This window comes from Anolis sagrei, chromosome 6 (assembly GCF_037176765.1).
Source record: "Anolis sagrei isolate rAnoSag1 chromosome 6, rAnoSag1.mat, whole genome shotgun sequence".
Taxonomy (NCBI): Eukaryota; Metazoa; Chordata; class Lepidosauria; order Squamata; family Dactyloidae; genus Anolis; species Anolis sagrei.
Genome location: NC_090026.1, coordinates 52,103,563 through 52,125,256, shown reverse-complemented (window position 1 = coordinate 52,125,256; position 21,694 = coordinate 52,103,563). Strand labels below are relative to the sequence as shown.

The 21,694-nt window shown below is 39.9% G+C and overlaps 2 protein-coding genes across 2 annotated transcripts in view; one reads left to right on the top strand and one right to left on the bottom strand.

The window, feature by feature from the left end:
• STRADA (STE20 related adaptor alpha) overlaps positions 1 to 6,353 on the top strand; it is a 34,984-nt gene extending 28,631 nt beyond the window's left edge. Inside the window, exons 11-13 of the mRNA XM_060781322.2 lie at positions 143 to 384; positions 2,481 to 2,523; positions 5,272 to 6,353. Of these exons, the coding sequence (XP_060637305.1) occupies positions 143 to 384; positions 2,481 to 2,523; positions 5,272 to 5,424 (438 nt within the window). The 3' untranslated portion in view covers positions 5,425 to 6,353. The remainder of the gene's footprint in view (positions 1 to 142; positions 385 to 2,480; positions 2,524 to 5,271) is intronic.
• Positions 6,354 to 7,507: 1,154 nt separating this feature from the next.
• Positions 7,508 to 19,996, bottom strand: LOC132778406 (E3 ubiquitin-protein ligase RNF113A). Its single transcript, XM_060781321.2, has 10 exons — positions 19,854 to 19,996; positions 16,850 to 16,926; positions 16,655 to 16,759; positions 15,936 to 16,043; positions 13,180 to 13,289; positions 12,610 to 12,716; positions 12,370 to 12,459; positions 11,001 to 11,094; positions 10,271 to 10,377; positions 7,508 to 7,650 (listed from the first exon to the last, which is right to left on the bottom strand). Exons 1-10 carry the CDS (start codon positions 19,951 to 19,953, stop codon positions 7,580 to 7,582), a joined length of 969 nt encoding a protein of 322 aa, XP_060637304.1. The 5' UTR covers positions 19,954 to 19,996; the 3' UTR covers positions 7,508 to 7,579.
• Between the last annotated feature and the right edge of the window lie 1,698 nt (positions 19,997 to 21,694).

The following is a 21,694-nucleotide window of genomic DNA, read 5'->3' as shown; positions in this document are numbered from 1 at the left end:
GTGTCTATGGACAACGCTGCTCTTCGGCTTAGAAATGCAGATGAGCACCAACCTCCAGAGTCAGGCATGACTGGACTTAATGTCAGGGGAAACCTTTACCTTACCCGTCTAATCTCAGGTGCCTTTCTTTTTCACACTCCAGATGCTCTTGGAGAAGCTCAATGGCACTGTCCCTTGTCTCCTGGACACAACCACAATTCCTCCAGAAGAGCTGACCATGAAACCCTCCCACTCAGGAACTAGCAGTGGGCTTGGGGATGGCATGGCAGCCAGCAGTGGCAGGGCCTCTAACGGGGACGCAGCACCACATCCATACCATCGTACATTTTCACCTGCCTTCCACCACTTTGTGGAGCAGTGCCTGCAGAGGAACCCAGACATGAGGTATAGTGAGAGAAAATATTTGAAATTCTTTAATATATTGTCGAAGGCTTTCATGGCCAGAATCACTGGGTTGTTTTAGGTTCTTTCGGGCTATATGGCCATGTTTTAGAAGCCTTCTCTCCTGACGTCTTGCCTGCATCTATGGCAAGCATTCTCAGAGGTAGTGAGGTCTGTTGGAACTAGGAAAATGGGTTTATATATCTGTGGAATGACATGGGTAGGACAAAGAATTTTTGTCTGCTGGAGCTAGGTGTGAATGTTTCAACTGACCACCTTGATTAGCATTTGATGGCCTGGCAGTTGTTTGGTGTGGCTTGTTAGTGCCTGGAGCACTCTTTTGTTGAGAGGTGATTAGATGTCCCTGATTGTTTCCTCTCTGTAGTTTTGCTGTTGTAATTGTAGAGTTTTTTAATAGTGGTAGCCAGATTTTGTTCTTTTCATAGTTTCCACCTTTCTGTTGAAATTGTCCACATGCTTGTGGATTTCAATGGCTTCTCTGTGTAGTCTGATATGGTGGTTGTGAGAGTGGTCCAGCATTTCTGTGTTCTCAAATAAAATGCAGTGTCCAGGTTGGTTCATCAGGTGCTCTGCTATGGCAAACCTCCCACACAGAACCCTCATGTGGGCCACAGCAACACGTGGCAGGGGGCGGCTAGTCTATATAAATAAAAATGTAATGTTCATTTGTGGGATTAACAGAACTCAAAAACTACTGGACGAATTGACACCTAATTTGGACACAAGACACTTAACAACCCAGTATATGTCCTTCACTCAAAACTTTTGGATTTTGTCATTTGGGAGTTGTAGTTGCTGGGATTTATAGTTCACCTGCAATCAAAGAGCATTCTGAACCCCACCAACGATGGAATTGAACCAAACTTGACACACAGTTCTCCCATGACCAACAGAAAATACTGGAAGGGTTTGGTGAGCAGTGTCCTTTGGTTTTGGAGTTGTAGTTCACCTACATCCAAAGATGACTGTGCAAAGTTTACAAGAATACTCAATATGCCCAAATGTGAACACTGGTGGAGTTTGGGGGAAATAGAATTTTGACATTTGGGAGTTGTAGTTGCTGGGATTTATAGTTCACCTACAATCCATGCACACTCTGAACTCCACCAATGATGGAATTGAACCAACTCCCTTCACCAGAGCAAGAAAAAGTAATCAAAGCCCTCCCAACAAAGAGCCATCCAGCCATAGATATAGATAGATATATATGAGTCACACACAGAGAGAGATATATAGTATCATAGATTTGAAAGGGACACCTACAAAAGGGCAATGATATGTTGCCTGTTCCAGAGTAGGCAAACCAGGCAATCTCCACATTAACATGGACAAAGAAACAACCGGAAATACTGTTTACCCACAAGCAGGAAGACATGACATATATTAGAAACCAACTCTTTCTCATTACTTTATTTTCCAGATCACCAGACTAGGCCACAGCAACGCGTGGCAGGGGACAGCCAGTAAATAAATAAATGAATAAATAATACTTTGAAGCAGCTACTGCCTGCATCTGTGGAATAAATTCTCATAATCCTGCATAAAAAAAGATTTGTGCAGAGATGGGGAAAATATGTACATATTTTCTTCTTGCTAATACTTGCTCATCTATTTGAAATGAACATGCCTAACGTGATTTTGCATGGGGTATGGCTGGAAGGGAGCAATGGAGACGTACATGCAAACTGAAGACTAGTTTCAGAGTTTGTGATGACTGAAAGGAGAGTGGTTGCAGATTAGTTTGGAGTGGAGCTGCATAAAATGCACATCCTTTCCTGTTCTACACAGTACTAGGAGTACTCTAACAATAAACCAAAATGGTGCAGGTCCCTGCAAAGGCAGGTGGAAAAGCAATAGTATATTTGCAAGAGGGTGGAACACAGGTGCTGGTTTTGTGTTTTCGGGTCGACACCTGCATTCTTGATCATTCCCATCTGTAGCTGGGTAGAGCTGACCGTGCTATATCTGATATTGAATATCTGGGGTCAGTGAGAGTTTTCCCTACTCTCGCATTTCATGCTTTTATCTTTTGCCTATGGATACATTATACAACTTAACCTTGTGTTTCTCTTGCATAGGCCAAGCGCAAGTGCACTGCTGAACCACTCCTTCTTCAAACAGGTAAACTGGCTTGTTGGCTCACCTTGAAGTCTAATATATTAGGATTCAATTTTTGTTGAGTTCAGTAATATATTCTCACTGGGAATATATTCTCACTGGGAATCCCTCATTGAGTGCTCCAGCAAGACTCTTGAGATTTCTAGCATGTGAAATAATGTTTTTTGTTTCACATTTTTCCCACGTTCGTGGCCTTCTGTGCACCTAATCCAAACAGGAGTGGAGGGCCTACTATAGTTTCTTTCTATGTAAGATTAGACATTTGCAGAGTGTCAAGTTGATTTTTGACTTTGAGCTGGGGCTGCAGAAGGGAATTTAAAGTGGTGTTTAAGGCCCACCTGTTGCCCCAGCATAGAGGGAGGTGGTGGCTGGAGAATCGTGAAATGGTAATGTTCAGGGTTCTTCCCTCAAAGTCCTTTGGGTTTCACATTTTTTCCATGTAATCATTTTTCTGTCTGACTTTTAAGAGTGATCTTTTTCCTCTCCTAACCACCAGCCAGATGGTCATGAGAGCCCACTGATTTTATGTGAACTTCACAAAAATGAGAATGCTGCTTTATTATTGAAGTTACAAATGTAGGATGTTAAATTAATATAGCTCAGGGATAGATAAAACTGTAAGACCCATGTGGTCCCCTAAACTTACTTACTTAGGTGATCCCTTGTTGTCTGAGTAGGATTGTCTTCCAAGATCATGTACTGGCGGTGGGTGTGTAGATGACTGGGGGGCCCTATTCTTGATTTGTATCTTCTCCCGCAGTGAAGGCATTGGTCTCCAGTTGGAAGCTGGTCCTGGTCGGGGTTGGCTTGATGTGCCTTCCTCTTGGCTCATTTTTCTCTTTCGCCCTCCATTCATCCCTCTTCAAATTCTACAGCACTGCTGGTCACAGCTGACCTCCAGCTGGAGCGCTCAAGGGCCAGGGCTTCCCAGTTCTGAGTGTCTATGATTTTTTAATATATTTTTATTGTTTTCTTCATGTTTACATAAAAGGGGTGGGAACAATAGGTTTGTAGGGTAAAAAAGGGAAGTGTGTGTGTGTGGGGGGGGAATTTACTGGAATGGGGATGGGGTCAGTAAGTTACTTCCAGGATCACCCAGGCTGTCTCGATTAATTGTATATTTATGTACATTTGCATATATATATATACACACACATATACATATATTTATCTGAGCATATACACATGCACACACATATATTTTTTGTCCTCGCTTGATTCAGTTGTCGTCTTCATGTTTACACATTCCTTGGATTTCAATTACAGGTCCATAATTATATCTCTTTGTTTTCTTCTTTGACAAAATCCAGAACCATTTTCCAGTCGGTTCTTTGGGGTTTTGTGTAGTTACGTGAGATTCTTTATGTCAATATGTCCATATTTATTATGTCAATTATTTTCGCTATCCACTGCTCCACTGTGGGGATTTCTTTGGTTTTCCATAATTTTGCTAGAGTCATCCTTGCGGCTGATATTAGATAGAAAAATACCTTATCCTTGTTCTTTTCTATTTTGAAGTCTAGTTATCCCAATAATAGTGTTTCTGATTTTGGATTGAATTTTATGTTTAGGATTTTTTCTATCTTTTTGTGTATTTGTAACCAATAATTTTTTACTTTCCTACAATCCCACCACATGTGGATATAGTTGCCTTTTTCTTTCTCACATTTCTAGCATATGTCTTTTGTTTTACCTTTACTGATTTTTGCAAGTATTTCTGTATGCCAGAGTTTTTAAGGTTGGCTTTGAGCCCATCTTTAAATCTCTTTTCCTGCCCACCAACATTCCGTTTTCCTTTCTTGAGTCATCCCCAACGCTCTGGTCCCCTAGTCATCCCCAATGCTCTGATGCTCTCTACGTCCCTTTTGTGTCCCAGAAACCTCTGGGGTTGCAATTTGCCATGAAGGGGATTGGTGAGTGTTGGGGGAATGCAGACTTCCAAAGCCCTTTGAAGATGTAGGAATGGCCCTGAATTCACAGAAATTGTCCATCCTAATATCCCTCAATGTCTGAAGTATTCAAAAGTGCAACTATAGGTAACTATAGTAGAAGACTAATTTGTAGGATACCTACAAAGCCCTGAACGGTTCGGGACCTGCCTACCTCCGTGACCACATTACTGTGTACGAACCCACACGATCTCTCCGATCATCTGGAGAGGCCCTGCTCACGCTCTCACCTCCTTCGCAGGCGCGATTGGTGGGGACGAGGAAGAGGGCCTTTTCAGTGGTAGCCCCTCGACTCTGGAAATCACTCCCTAAGGACATCAGACACGCCCCAACGCTGGCAGTCTTTAGGAGGAGCCTGAAAACGTGGTTGTTCCAGTGTGCCTTCCCAGAATAAGGAAAATTCTTAGCAATATGTCCTCAAATGCACTTTAATATTAATTTAGGATTGTCTGTGCACCCTCATCCTTCTCTGAAAACCCTATCCTAGTTCACCTCCTTGCTCATGTCCAGCATTTTTAGATTTTAATTATTACATTTGGCCCGGCCATAGGTTTTAAATGCTGTAAGTTATTATTGTTATTGTTTATTGATTTATTGTGTATTTTTGTTTTTGAGTTTTATTTTATTTTAATTGTTGTATTGATTATTTGTTATTGCCTTTGTTATTGATGTGCTGTGGGCTTGGCCTCATGTAAGCCACACCGAGTCCCTTGGGGAGATGGTAGTGGGGTACAAATAAAGTTTTATTATTTATTTTATTAGGATACAGCATATTTTTTTTTAAAAAAATACTCTTTTTCAGATCAAACGCCGGGCATCTGAAGCACTTCCTGAACTGCTGTATCCAGTTACCCCAATCACTAGCTTCGAAGGAATGCAATCACAAGATCCTAGTCACATTTTTGGATTGGTTTCCAGTCTGGAGCATCTTGAGATGGATGACTGGGAGTTCTAAGCCTCCAACAGAAGGCACCCCGTAGGGTGTAGAACCCCTTCTGGAAATGTTTTCTATGGACATGGTTAATTTATTTCTCATAAAAATGATGAATGTTACATGGTCGTTTACATCTCTCTTAGAAAGGAGAAACAAAGGAGCTTACTGTGGGAAGGGAAAAAGGAGGAAATGTATGGTAAAGGTGTGGTGCTAGAGACCTCTATTACAGATTTAAGGTATGGCTGCTTTTGCAGTGAACTTCAGTTGAATTCGTTTCATTTCAGTTTAAGGATTTCCCGTAGAACAAGTAGGAGTCTGCTTTTATATGCACCTGCTACCCACAAAGCATTCTTGTTCATTCCGGCACCAGTGAAAAGCTAGTAGTTTTGCAAAACAAAATGCAAGTTGAATTTTGACAGATATATTATCTATGTTGAACTTCATCTTCTTTTGTTGTGATGTCTTTCCCTCGCCCCATTTTCCTCTACCTACGCAAGAACCAAGGGGCATGGTAGCTTAATCTATGGTGCTAAAAGCTATTATCTGTAAGTCAGAGGGGCAAGGATCAGTATTTTCTAGCCAAGCCAGCATTTTCCACAGGTATTATTACTGCTCCAACAATGGATCTATGTAAGGCTGGGTGCTATGCACTCTTTTCATTTAAAAACACCCATTGCTGCCAGCTGTACTTCTGCCAAATACCCCATCCCAGCTTTTTTTGCATGTTCACTATAGTTTCTCATTTGAAATGCTTTTGTCAGACCTTTTAAGTTTCTGTTTAGTGAAGGTACTTGCTATTTTCTTAACCAGTTTTATTTGAGCATTGAGCCAATCTCTTTATGTTTTGCAAGGCTTATGTACTTTTTTCAGACTGCACTTGATGAACCAAAACCACATTTGTCCTTCAGTTTTGTTGCCAATAAAGATTTCTGTTCTCTCGGTTGGTGGAACTTTTTTGCAGTGTGCTTTGCCTTGTTCATCCCACAACATATACAGCCCTGTATAGAAGATTACACTATGTAACACAATTTTTGTTCCTGGGTCATAGATGTCATTTTCTAATTGGTTGTATCATTAAAACACGGGCAAAGTTTATTAAACTACAAAAACTTTGTTTTTGAGGGACATTTTGCTATAGTTTTTCAATGAATATCCCACAGAGTCTCAACCAATTCAGCAGTTTGTGGCAGCCACAAAAAAGTAGTTTCTGGAGTAGAACAACTACTTTCAAACTACTGTATATACTCAAGTATAAGCCTAGTTTTTCAGCTCCTTTTTTAGGTGGAAAAAAATCCTCTCGGCTTATACTCGAGTCAAGGTTATTTATTATATTACTCTGCTATTAGTATTATTTTTGTTACATTTATTATTTTACTCTATTATTATTATTACATTTACATTATTTTACTCTATGATTACTTTTATTACATTTACATTATTTTACTGTATTATTATATTTATTGCATTTATTATTTTACTCTTATTGTTATTACATTTATTACTTTATTATTATTACTAGTATTAAATTTCCATTATTTTTATTACATGTTATTACATTTATTATTTTTATTCTATCATTATAGGTAATAGGTAAGCACATTTACATTGAAGGAGGTTAGAATAATGGTTGAATCAGTACTGGGCAGTGTTATCTTAAATTACAGTTTTGTGTAAATACTCAAAAACATTTAACCTACTGACGATTACCAGTAGCAGCTACATTTCTCACCCTCGGCTTATACTCGAGTCAATATGTTTTTCCAGTCTTTTGTGGTAAAATTAGGTCCCTCAGCTTATATTCGGGTCAGCTTATACTTGAGTATATATATGGTAAGTATCATACAATTAAACAGGAAATAACACTTTCAAACCAGGAACATATTTAAAAAAAATGTTACATAGTGTTATAGGAATTTTTAAGATTGGATGCATGTTTCAGTCTCTTAGAAATTAAATAATTTCAGAAGACGCTTAAGCAATTAGCAATAGCAACCTATTTTTCAAGCATTCTGTAATAGTACAGAATATTGAATACTCCAAAAATAAGTATGCAATGCCAGATATCTATCATTTTTGCCTAAAGTATGAAATCTGAAACATCAGCTGATTTTTCTATAAATTATTTATTCAGCTATCGAACTACCTTTTTGAACGAGGAAGAAATAAAGACAAAGTATTACTCTGGTGCCTCAACATTATCTGGAGGTCCTTCTTCAGCCTTATGTTTTTCCAGTCTTGCTATCAGTTCTGAAAAACAAACAAACCAAAAGATTAAACCTGCCAAATGCTGGCCAAGATTCTGCAGGAGGAAAAAGACATAAAATTCCACCCAGGCAGAAGTGCAGCATCACCCCTTCTGCTGGATTACCCTGTTTCTTGCTTTCTCCAAAACTTCATAGTGGCTCTCCTGTAGTCCCAGATATTATGGAGACTCAAAGATATAGTGGTGTTTTGTATCCCAATAGGACATAGCTGGATACTTCCCATATTCCACATGGGACTACGACTGTAGACAGGGTTCACATTCCTGCTCAGCCATGGAAGCCACCTGGATGATCTTGGGCAAATCACACTCTAAGCTGCAGCGGGAAGCAATGCAACTCCCCTCTGAACAACTCTTGCTAGGAAACCACACACCTTGGGGTCACCATAAGTTGGAAATGTCTTAAAGGCAGACTAACAACACCCAGTGGGTTTCCATGGCTCAGCAGGGATTCAAATCCTGTGGTATAACTACACTGACCAAAAATGTTGAACAAAAGTGGCAAAGGAGGATGCTAATTGAATGTGCACTTAATCCTACGTCAAGCACAGGAACCAGGCTGAAGCCTGGACAGTACTTATATCCACCAGAAAGTTTGGCTCTGACCTAATTCCAGGATCTGTATTAGCTTCATAGCCATGAAGAATTCAGGTTTATTTTTTCGAAGCTCTTTCTCCAATGCACATCACAGGTTCACCTATCCCTTAATCAGTTTCACCGCGTAATTTAGTTTGCACCTAACACGCACTAATTTACACTACGGGCCCTATTTCAGAGCATCCTGCAATTTTGCTTATCCCAGTTTAAGGCCTCTAACGCACGTTCCTGCATGCAACTGCATCATGAGTCATTAAAACACTGCTTTTGAGATGCCTTCAATCCACGTCAAGTGGTGAGTGTAGATGTGGCCCTGGTCTCCTTAAGTTATACTCCAACATTGAATCCACTACACAATGCTGTCATTGCTAAGCACTGCATGAAGTACTACTTATTATCCTGTGAGCATCCACATTCCCACTAAGTCAAATGTGATGCACTGGAAGAGGTAGTCTGCATAAGATGAGAAAAATGGAAACTGCGTGTCATAATGCAGAGGCTGTTAAACCACTAAGAGGGAAGTTCAGGATGTTGCTGACCCGGCCAAAGAGTGCTAGCACTGTGAACCCCACCTCCTCCAGGATGAACTGAACCACTTAAACTGGGCTCTACAGGACAATGGATACTCCACTTCAGACGTCAAAAGCATGGCAAGACCGAGAACAAGCCACGAGAGTAAAGACAGATCCACCCAGAGGAAAAGTGTTCTTGCCCTACATCAAGGGAACCACTGACCGCATAGGGAAGCTGATGAGGAAACACAACATACAAACTATCTACAGACCCACCAAGAAAATCCAACAAATGCTACGTTCAGCAAAGGACAAGAGGGATCCTCTCACCTCTGCAGGAGTCTACCGTATACCATGCAGCTGTGGACAAGTCTACATAGGGATCACCTAACGCAGCATTGCCCAAACACGGATCAAGGAACACGAAAGGCACTGCAGACTACTTCAACCAGAGAAGTCAGCCATAGCAGAACACCTGATGAACCAACCGGGACACAGCATATTATTTAAGAACACAGAAATGCTGGACCACTCTCACAACCACCATGTCACAGAGAAGCCATTGAAATCCACAAGCATGTGGAGAATTTCAACAGAAAGGAGAAAACCATGAAAATGAACAAAATCTGGCTACCAGTATTAAAAAAAACTCTAAAATTACAACAGCAAAAAACCAGAGAGGAAACAATCAGGGACATCTAATCACCTCTCAACAAAAGATTGCCCCGGGCACTGCAAGCCATCAAATGCTAATCAAGGTGGTCATTTGAAACATTCATACCTAGCTGCAGCAGACAAGAGTTCTTTGTCTCACCCTGCTCATTCCACAGATATATAAACCCATTTTCCTAGTTCCAAGAGACCGTGCTACCTCTGAGGATGCTTGCCATAGATGCAGGCGAAACATCAGGAGAGCATGCCTCTAGAACATGGCCAAATAGCCCGAAAAAACCTACAACAACCCAGTGCTAGTACTGTTTGCAGGGTTCCTTTTTGGTGGTCAGGTACTTTTAAATGGCCAGTAGCCATCTAAGTTGTATTCTAAAGGAACTGTCTATATTAGGGGTTCTCAAACTTTTTAAACAGAGGGCCAGGTCACAGTCCCTCAAATTGTTGGAGGGCTGGATTATAATTTGAAAAAAAAAATATGAATAAATTCCTATGCACACTGCACATATCTTATTTGTAGTGCAAAAAACACTTAAAAACAATACAATAATTAAAATGAAGAACAATTTTAACAAATATAAACGTATTAGTATTTCAATGGGAAGTGTGGGCCTGCCTTTGGCTGATGAGATAGGATTGTTGTTGTTGTGCTTTCAAGTCGTTTCAGACTTAGGTTGACCCTGAGTGAGGACCGGGTAAATGACCTTGGAGGGCCGTATCCAGCCCCTGGGCCTTAGTTTGAGGACCCCTGGTTTATATCATAGTAAGTACAATATACTTGTCTGGGATAAACCCATCAAGGAATCCACAACTGGGGTGCCATTACCTTTAGCTGGGTTGAAGACACCATTTGTTTGTTTGTCACACACATAACACCTTTGAGATTTGCGATAATGCTGGAGGGCACAGCTCTCACAGAAATAGTGTTTACACCTGAAAAAGGCACAAAACAAAGAGTCAGCCAAAGCAGATCATTTACAAAGGGGTGGAATTAAAGGGTTCCTATGCCAGGGATTTTGAGCCTGATTGTTGATCAAATAATTTCAATTTTGTATGAGTTTCAAATTGCCATCAAAAAGTAGCAAGCAAAATCTCTTTTAATTAGCAAGTCAGTATATTGTCATTCTATGTTCAATATTAAGTTGCTTAGTTTTTCCCACACTTTAATCAATGACAGAATGTTATTTATTAAACTATTTCTGTATCTTCTCCTGGACCACAAATAAAAACCAATTAAAACACATTAAAATACTCTAAAACTCCTTAAAAGTCTAAAAACAATCTCAGAATCCAATTTTCAACCAGGTGGTCTTTCAGATACACAATGGCCCCAAGTTGTTTAAGGATTCATATGCCAACACCAGCACCTTGAGTTGATCTAGGAAGCAAATCAGAAGCCAGCGCAGTTCTTGCAAGAACTATGCTCTATGATCTCTAAAATGCAAGATTGACAACCTTGTTTGTATCTCAACTATGTTTTAAGGAAACATCTATGTAGCTCAGACTGTAAAGTCTTAAAATATTTTTTTAAGGAGAATCTGAATCTTCTATCTTACTTGGTCACCACAGGGTTCTTGAAGGAATTTCTGCAAATGAAACACTTGAAAGGAAGATCTTCATCATCACTGCTTACTTCATAGTTTTCATCATCTGCATAAGAAAATAATTGCTCATTTCTGCCGATTTTAATAAGATGTTCATTCTGCCCATCTCATGTGGGAAGGTGTACTTGTTAAGAATAAATAGACTTCAGTATTTAGATGAAGTCTATTTATTCTTGACACCAACTGTAAACAGCCCCGAGTCACCTGCGGGCTGCGAGGGACGATATATAAATATAGTAAATAAATACAGGGTGAGGCAACATAACTTCCTTTTTTTTTAAATGCGTGCCATTCAGTCGGTTGAAGACGTAGCGGAGCGCTAGTCGTCTCATTCGAGAGGCGGGAGTATAAAGTTTTGTCTTGACACAGTTCAGTCGCCATCATGCGTTGGAACAGTGAGGAGTGTGCTTTTGCTGTTGAGGCCTACTTTTCAAGCGGATTTGGAGTGGCCGGTCCACTCTCCAGATCTGGCCCCTTGTGATTTTTTTCTATGGGGTTTTTTGAAATACCGTGTTTCTGTGAACCATCCAAGGACCCTACAAGATTTCAAGACCAATATCCAGGAAGAAATTGCCAACATAATGCCTGCTATGCTCGCAAGAGTCATGACAAATGCCAGAAATTGGTTTACTCAGTGTACGGTGAATGGGGGACGTCACCTACCTAATTTGATCTTCAAAACTACGTAAAACAAAACTTTAGGTATGCGCCTATATTATAAAAAAAATCTGATTCATACAATGGCTTTTATTAAGTTTTGAAAAAGGAAAGTTATGCTGCCTCACCTGTAACTTGAGTTCCTTAAAAGCAATGTTCTCCACAAAGGAATACAAACAAGTTATTTTGAACCTTTTGAATACTCTTTCCATACCAGCACTCTAACACTATAGAGGCCTAATTATATCTCTTACTCCTTCTCCCTGAAAGCTTTAACTATTTTCCTCAAAGAGGTATCTTTTAACAACAGTTCCCAAAACTCTTCCTTCTTTCCTTCCTCTTCAAAACTCCTAACTAACTCTTTAAATGCCAAACTCCCAACTGACAATTATGGCTCTCTTAGTTCCTTCCTTTCCCTATGACTCTGCCCATCTCCAGTTGCTAAGCGACTACCTCCAATTTCAACAGCCAAGCAGACTGCACTTCTAGCTATGAAGCTACCTGATCGCTCCACACCCCTGCTCTCTTTAGCTTTTCCAAGTCAGGCCTGTCTACTACCTTTACACCAACCCTATAAGGTAGGCCAATCCGTTAAACTCTGCATCTAAACCGTTTAAGTGAGTAAACACGAGAATAACTACAATCAAAAGTAAAGAGATTATACCGTTAACTCCGTAGCGTCCCTCATCCAACTCTCGCTCGATTTGCCACCCATGCTTGTAGTCTGATCGATCATGGAGAAATTTACAGCTATCTATAGAAAAACAAACAAATGATTTGTCATTAACTGCTCCCCATATACAAGCAAACAGCACATTTATGGAGATTCACGATCTTCAACAACAATTCTGATTGAATGAAATCAGAATCTTTCATTCGGAAAGTATGTGGGAGATCCATTTACCTCCAAAGCCACAAAAACCAGTTTCTTTATAGTCTTTACAGATATCAGGTTGATAGTCCCACCGTACTGTGGCTCTGAGGTGCTCTGGGGCTCGTATAGGTCCCTTCCTGAAACAAGAAATACAAGTATAATGCAGTTCACTGTGTGCTGGCCACAAAAAGAAGATAAGGATAACAAAGAACAAAAAAGGAGAGAACCAAAATTTGGTAGGTTTGCCTTCTAAATTTAGAAATATATGAAGAAAATAATTATTAATGGGAAGAAAGAGTTGGATTTCAGAACAGGTATTTAAATTTCAAGGCTGTAACTACAAAAAAAAAGTAAGGGAAGGTAAATGCTGGGATACCATGGGATGTGAGTATCGCTAGATTTCTCAAAACACTACAGGTTTCTTGAGAATAACTGCATAGAATAACTGCAGGATACTTCAGCACCATCACAGGCCACTTGGAAATGGCAACAATAATGATAATTAAGAACAGAATATGTCACACAGGCAGAGAAGCTAAGGGAGACTAGTAAAATATTCTATGATAAATGTCACAAGGTTTTACTTTACTTTTTCCTTACCTTACCATGCCTGATGAAGCATTTCCCATGGATGTATCTTTTGGCTTCACATACTTTTGGTAATTATTGATCCCACGATAAATCTTATCATCTTCCTTTCCTCTAAGTTCCTGAAGGAAGAGGGAGAGAATAACCAATCACACATCCAATAAGCACGGCAGCTTGAGTGACATTACATGTGTCTCTTGCACATCTATCACCATTTGTATACCTGGGAGTCACTCTGGACCGTGCCCTGACCCACAAGAAGCACTGCCTGAATATCAAGCAAAAAGTGGGTGGTAGAAACAATATCATACGAAAGCTGACTGGCACAACCTGGGGATCACAACCAGACACAGTGAAGACATCTGCCCCTGAGCTATGCTACTCTGCTGCTGAGTATGCATGCCCAGTGTGGAACACATCTCAACACGTTAAAACAGTGGATGTGGCTCTTAATGAGACATGCCGCATTATCGCGGGGCGTCTGCGCCCTAAACCACTGGAGAAATTACACTGTCTAGCTGGTATTGCACCACCTGACATCCTGATATCCACCAGGAAGTAGCAGCCAATAGTGAAAGGACCAAGGCAGTGACTGATACCCCGTTTGGGTATCAGCCAACATTTCAATGACTTAATTCAAGAAATAGTTTTCTAAGATCTACAGAGACACTCGCTGGAACACCTCAGCAAGCGAGAGTCCAAAAGTGGCAGGCTCAAATCTAGAACCTCAACCAATGGCTGATACTAAATGAGAGATTCCCCCCTGGGCACACAGAAAACTGGGCGACTTGGAAGGCGCTGAACAGACTGCGTTCTGGCACCATGAGATGCAGAGCCAATCCTAAGAAATGGGGCTACAAAGTGGAATCTACGACATGCGAGTGTGGAGAAGAGCAAACCACTGACCATCTGCTGCAATACAACCTGAGCCCTGCCACATGCACAATGGAGGACCTTCTTGTGGCAACAGCAGAGGCACTCCAAGTGGCCAGATACTGGTCAAAGGACATTTAATCAACTACCAAGCTTGCAAACTTTGTGTTTTGTCTGTTTGTTTGTTTTGTTAAAAATGTAATACAACTGTCTGGTTGCTCCTGACACGATAAATAAAATACTACTTGTATGTGGGAAAACACACAGAGCTTTGAGTAACCAGGGTGGTCCCATTAAATGTATAGGGGTTTTTTAGTCAAGGAATAATCAGATGTGTTTTGCCACTGCCTTCCTGCAAAATATAGCCTACACTAACCGGCATTCCTTGAAGGTTACGCATCTACTACATGCAGACCATGTTATTTTCTATGCATGAGTGCCATTAAGTAGCCCTAAGTATCGCAGAAAAACAGGTTATAGGACCCAACAGGTGAAACCAGACAGGTGACAGGAAGCAGAATCAAGAAGAGTAATAAAGGCATTGCTGTAGCTTAAAGGGAGAATGAAGGATTATTACTTGGCCATAGAAAACTACTGGGTGATCTTGAGGAAGTGATCTTGGGGAACTGTCTCAAATTCAAAGGCAGGCAAAGGAAGCCCTGCCCATTTTGAACAAATTCTGTCAAGAAAAGCCCTTGATGGGGTTGTTTTGGGGTTGCCATACATCAGAAATGACTTATACGAAACAATATTGAGAAATAGAAGTTTATTATACATGTCTAGATTGTGAAAAAGATATACAAAAATACAATGATGAAGAGAAGGGCCATGAAGGCAGTTCCATCTTAGAATCATAGAATCAAAGAGTTGGAAGAGACCTCCTGGGCCATCCAGTCCAACCCCCTGCCAAGAAGCAGGAATACTGCATTCAAATCACCCCTGACAGATGGCCATCCAGTGTCATCAGTTGGGAGCCCCCCCCCCCCCCCCAGCACCAACCGCTGCTTTGAGATCAGAGTGAAGAGAGGGGCCAGGAAGGCAGTGCTATGTGCTATGGTAGTAATATAATATATTGTATTTACTTTTTACTTGTAAGCCTCTCTGAGTCCCCTTCAGGGTGAGAAGGGTGGCATATAAATGTCGTAAATAAATACATACATACATACATAATACCTTGAATTAAGAGTTTAATTCATTTTGTGGCTGAGCTCTTAAAACACTTTTATCTCAAAGGGAATTTTCTCATTGAAATGCTATTAATCCATTCTGGCCCCATGAACCCCCCCCCCCCCAATGTTTTTTGTTATGTGTTTTTAAATAAGAAAATGTACTTTATAAATATCAAACCATATATAAATGCACATTCACATAGAAAAATAAAAAAGGTCAATTTTAAAATGGTAGATGCACAATGTTGTGGCAAGGAAGCATAGAGCACAAAGTGAAGAGGCAGAAGCATCATTTTCTTCATATTGTACTCATCCCAGCCTCCCTCCCTCTCTTGCTCTCTCTCCACAGGAAGCCAAGAATACCAGGAATAAAAACGTAAAATCAATTAAGCCAAGTTTCTCAAAGCAGACAAGAGCAAAGCAGGTAGCAATTTTCGAAAAGTGGACCAGGACACAAGGCATGGAAGCTGCTCCCTTGAAACCCTAAAGCCCTGTACTTGAGCACTACACTCCCTCTGGCACTAGCTCTTTACTCAAAACACTGCTCGTATGTCAAAGCAAAACAAAGGTAGAGCGATGTCTCTTAACTCAAAATGCTCTTACATTAGGACATTCTAAAGTCAAAGTTCCACTGTACTATGCAGAAGATTATCAAGGTTCATTTCCTGAAGCTGTTTGAAAGCTTACAGTAAAGAAAAAGTACTATTTAACAAGTTTGATATTTACGTTCTGGATTTGTTGGCTGCGTTCAAAAATGGCTTGGGCATCATTTTCCTTCTCAGTATCCAGTTCATATACAGCAGTTGCTCCCATGTCCTCTGGACCTACAGGTTTCTAAAAGATGAATAATCCCTTATTAGGGCAGAAAGTTTTTTAAAAAGTAAGCTACAATAATACTATCCGAATAATTCACCAAAATAGATGTACACATAATAGCACTTTCAAGTCTTCCTCAATTATTTTTTTTCTGTTATTCGAGTGCTAGAACCTACCAGCCAACACAAGGTGCAAAAAGTGGCTAGGAAAGAAAGGCATACAGTATTGGCTCAAAGTGAAGACATTTACTTGCTTACTTCCTGTTGGGCATCTGTTGAGATAACCTGCATAAGCAAGTTCTTTACATCTGAGTTAGTATACAAAACTTAAATTATCACGAGTCAATAAAAATATTTTACAGATAAAGAACATGAGGCTGAAAGACAAGCTACTATTGCTCCAACTGATGGGAGGTAGAAATCATGTCAATCGATAGACATAATCTAAAACAGTGGTTCTCAACCTGGGGTTTCCAGATGTTTTTGGCCTACAACTCCCAGAAATCCCAGCCAGTTTACCAGCTGTTAGGATTTCTGGGAGTTGAAGGCCAAAAACATCTGGGGATCCCAGGTTGAGAACCACTGATTTAAAAGGACAAAGTGGTTGCTGCTATTATAAAATATCCATACCGCAGATCTTGTAGACTTATAGGCCACTCCAATTCCTTCAGGCTTGCCTTCATCATCACTACTACTTGAGCCATATGAGGTATTATCTTTCACACTTTTTTTGGTCTGGAAAAAGAGAATCAGGAGAGTGAATTTTAGACTGAGAAAGGGCCTATCCTTAACTACACTTGGGAAAGGGTGAGTGATGGGCAATACCTTCTGAATCATAGGATTGGAAACTTCCTTTCTTCTCTCCTTCCTGACCACTGTACTACTTTCATCGCTACTCTCTCCTGCAGAATAGAGAATGACACATAGAGATAGTCATTACCAAAAACAACAACAAAACTAACTACATTTAACCCAGCATATTCATGTATTCTGTATCTGCTCTGGGACAGAGTGAAGAGAGAGGGGGCCAGGGGACAGTTCCATCTTGTCTCTTGCATATGTCATCAGTTGGGGACCCCTCCCCCCAGCACCAACTGCTGCTCTGAGCCAGAGTGAAAAGAGGGAGGGCCAGGGGACAGTTCCATCTTGTCTCCTGTGCTATGCTAATAATCTATATAAATAAAAATGTAATGTTCGTTTGTGGGATTAACTTAACTCAAAAACCACTGGACAAACTGACACCAAATTTGGACACAATGCACCTATCAGGCCAACAAGTGACAATCACTCATAAAAACACTGAAAAACACAGAAGGGACTTAAAAAGCCAAAAAACAAAAAATACACTACAGCGCATGCGCAAAACCACATATTTACACATATACACATACAGACACACACAAAACACATATACACAGGCTGGGCCACAGCAACGCCTGGCAGGGGACAGCTAGTATCTTATAAATAAAAATGTAATGTTTGTTTGTGGGATTAACATAACCCAAAAATCACTGGATGAATTGACACAAAATTTGGACACTATACCCCTAACAGACTAACAAGTGATCATCACTCATAACCCCCACCCCCAAATGTCTTCTCTGTGTAGTCTGACACAGCCCAGCATTTCTGTGTTCTCAAATAATATGCTGTGTCCAGGTTGATTCATCAGGGGCTCTGCTATGGCTGATTTCTCCGCTTGAAGTAGTCTGCAGTGCCTTTCATGTTCCTTGATTTGTGTTTGGGCAATGCTGCGCTTGGTGGTCCCTATGTAGACTTGTCCACAGCTGCATGTTATACGGTAGACTCCTGCAATAGTGAGAGGATCCCTCTTGTCCTTTGCTGAACGTAGCATTTGTTGGATTTTCTTGGTGGGTCTGTAGATGGTTTGTATATTGTGTTTCCACCATGCAGCATATTATTTGAGAACACAGAAATGTGGACAATTTCAACAGATATATAAACCCATTTTCCTACTTCCAACAGACCTCACTACCTCTGAGGATGCTTGCCATAGATGCAGGCGAAACGTCAGGAGAAAATGCTTCTATTATTATTATTACTATTATTATTAAACTTTATTTGTACCCCGCTAGCATCTCCCGAAGGATTCGATGCAGCTTACACAGGCCGAGGCCTCAACACACAACACAACAATACAATCTAAGCAAATCAAACAATTAAAAACAGAATAAAGCAAAATAAACAACAGGCACAATACACTAAACACAATAAAACATGGCCGGGGCAGAGAATGGGTACAAGATTAAAAGTGCTGATGTGACAGGAGGTGTATATAGGGCTTCTAGGGCAAGTGCGATGTGCAGCAATCATTGGTTCTGATAAAGTGCTTATGGGACTTGGTAGTGGAGATTTCCTAATCTGGGAAGGCGCATCGGAAAAGCCAGGTCTTCAAGTTCTTTCTGAAGACAGCCAATGTAGAACATGGCCATATAACCCGGAAAAACCTACAACAACCCAGTGATTCCAGCCATGAAAGCTTCTCTGGCTGAAGTAGTCTGCAGTGCCTTTCATGTTCCTTGATTCGTGTTTGGGCAATGCTGCGTTTGGTGGTCCCTATGTAGACTTGTCCACAGCTGCATGGTATACGGTAGACTCCTGCAGAGGTGAGAGGAGCCCTCTTGTCCTTTGCTGAACGTAGCATTTGTTGGATTTTCTTGGTGGGTCAGAAATGCTGGACCGCTCTCACAACCACCATGTCAGACTACACCAGCGTTTCTCAACCTGGGGGTCGGGACCCCTGGGGGGATCACGAGGGGGTATCAGAGTGGTCACCAAAGACCATCAGAAAACACAGTATTTTCTGTTGGTCATGGGGGTTCTCTGTGCCAAGTTTGGTTCAACTCCATCATTGATGAAGTTCAGAATGCTCTTTGATTGTAGGTGAACTATAAATCCCAGCAACTACAACTCCCAAATGACAAAAATAAATCCCCTCCCAACCCCAAGAGTATTCAAATTTGGGTGAATTGGGTATTTGTGCCAAATTTGATCCAGTGAATGAAAATGTATCCTGCATATCAGATATTTACATTATGATGCATAACAGTAGTAAAATTATAGTTAGCAACTAAAGCAATTTTATGGTTGGGGGGGGGGTCACCACAACATGAGGAACTATATTCGGGGGTCACGGCATTAGGAAGGTTGAGAAATACTGGACTACACAGAGAAGCCATTGAAATCCACAAGCATGTGGACAATTTCAACAGAAAGGAGGAAACCATGAATTTGAACAAAATCTGGCTACCAGTATTAAAAAACTCAAAAAATTGCAACAGTACAACAACAGAGAGGAAGCAGGCAGGGACATCTAATTACCTCTCAACAAAAGTTTACCGCAGGCACAGTCAGGCCATTGTATGCTAAACAAGGTGGTCAGTTGAAACATTCACACCTAGCTCCAACAGACAAGAGTTCTTTGTCCCGCCCTAGTCTTTCTACATATATATAAAGCCATTTTCCTACTTCCAACAGACCTCACTACCTCTGAGGATGCTTGCCATAGATGCAGGCGAAACGTCAGGAGAGAATGCCTCTGGAACATGGCCATATAGCAAGAAAAAACCTACAACAACCCAATGTATTCCCAATTCGCTTCTGACACACGGGCGAGCCGCTGAACTTCATTAGCAAGGGATAGTCATAGGTGTCTTCGCCAATGCCTGATTTAAAACACAGGCCCCAGCGTTGTTGTTTAAAGCAGGGCCCAAATTCTCCCTCCCTCAAGGAACGGAGACCCACAGAAGTCGGCGAAGGCTCCCCCATTTCCCGGGGACCCCCTCCTTCCCGGTTCTGGGCTCCTCACCGGATTCCCTGTCACTGGCGGGCCTCTTGCGCTGAGCCCTCCCCTGCGCGGGGCGACGCTTCTTGAAGAGGAAGCTGCAAACAGGCTTCTCGTCCGCCATCTTGGTTGTGAGTCCAAGCGGAAGGGGAAAAGGCCCGGACCGCTTTGGGGCGCTCTAGCCCTTGGCGTCTCTAAAGTCAGGCGTTCTATAGATGACACGACTGTGCATTGGAGAGTCACGCGCAGTTAAGAGCTTCCGAGGTCGCTCTGCTCTGCAAAGGGGAGAAAAGGGGAGGACTTTTAGTATTACTCTCTTTTTTGCTCATCTATAAAATATATTATGCATTAAATATGTGTGTATGTGTATGCATATAGAAAATATATGTTTTTATTTTAAAAATTATATATATATATATATATATATATATATATATTCTATATGCAAAGCGGAGGACCTTTTGTATAACTCTCATTTTTGCTCATCTATAAAATATATTATGCATTAAATATGTGTGTATGTGTATGCATATGCATATAGAAAATATATTATATATTTTTATTTTAAAAATTATATATATATATATAATATATTATATATTTTATTTTAATATATATTTTTCATTAATATATATATATATATTATATTCTATATTATATTCTATATTCTATATTCTATATATATAATATATATAATATATTTTTATTTTAATATATATATATATATAAAATATATATTTTATTAATATCATATATATATATATATATATTCTATATGCAAAGGGGAGAAAAAGGGAGGACTTTTAGTATAACTTTTTTTTGCTCATCTATAAAATATATTATGCATTAAATATGTGTGTATGTGTATGCATATGCATATAGAAAATATATTATATATTTTTATTTTAAAAATTACATATATATATATTATATTTTATTAATATATATAATATATATATGTATTATATTTTCTATATGCAAAGGGGACAAAAGGGGAGGACTTTTAGTATTACTCTCTTTTTTGCGCATCTATAAAATATATTATTCATTAAATATGTGTGTATGTGTATGTATATGCATATAGAAAATATATTATATATTTTTATTTTAAAATTATATATATATATTAAAATATTATATATATATATATATATATATGCAAAGAGGAGAAAAGGGGAGGACTTTTAGTATAACTCTTTTTTGCGCATCTATAAAATATATTATGCATTAAATATGTGTGTGTATTTGCATATGCATATAGAAAATACATTATATATTTTTATTTTAAAATTATATATATATATATATAGAAAATATTATATATATATATATATACACATATATATATGCAAAGAGGAGAAAAGGGGAGGACTTTTAGTATTACTCTCTTTTTTGCGCATCTATAAAATATATTATTCATTAAATATGTGTGTATGTGTATGTATATGCATATAGAAAATATATTATATGTTTTTATTTTAAAATTTTATATGCAAAGAGGAGAAAAGGGGAGGACTTTTAGTATAACTCTTTTTTGCGCATTGTGGATGTACCCTGAACCTCACACACTAACACACATAAATAGATGAATGCATGGAAGTTCCACTCTCACATCTCACTCTTATGTAAAGGCTGATCTAGCTGGGGTGGTCCATGCCTTGGTCACCTCTAGATTAGACTACTGTAATGCGCTCTACGTGGGGCTGCCCTTGAAAACGGCTCGGAAATTTCAACTGGTCCAATGGGCGGCGGACAGGTTGTTAACTGGTGCTCATTACAGGGAGAGGTCAACCCTCCTGTTTAAGGAGCTCCATTGGCTGCCGTTAATTTTCCGGTCCCAATTCAAGGTGCAGGTGCTCACCTAC

Excerpts from the sequence above, each read along its gene's own strand:
- LOC132778406 (XM_060781321.2), bottom strand. The coding sequence starts at position 19,953 with ATGGCGGACGAGAAGCCTGTTTGCAGCTTCCTCTTCAAGAAGCGTCGC. Across the intron at positions 16,760-16,849 it reads CCAATCCTATGATTCAGAAG|ACCAAAAAAAGTGTGAAAGA; the intron begins GTATTGCCCATC and ends CTCTTTTTCCAG. Across the intron at positions 7,651-10,270 it reads TGTCTTCAACCCAGCTAAAG|AACTGATAGCAAGACTGGAA; the intron begins GTAATGGCACCC and ends TTTGTTTTTCAG.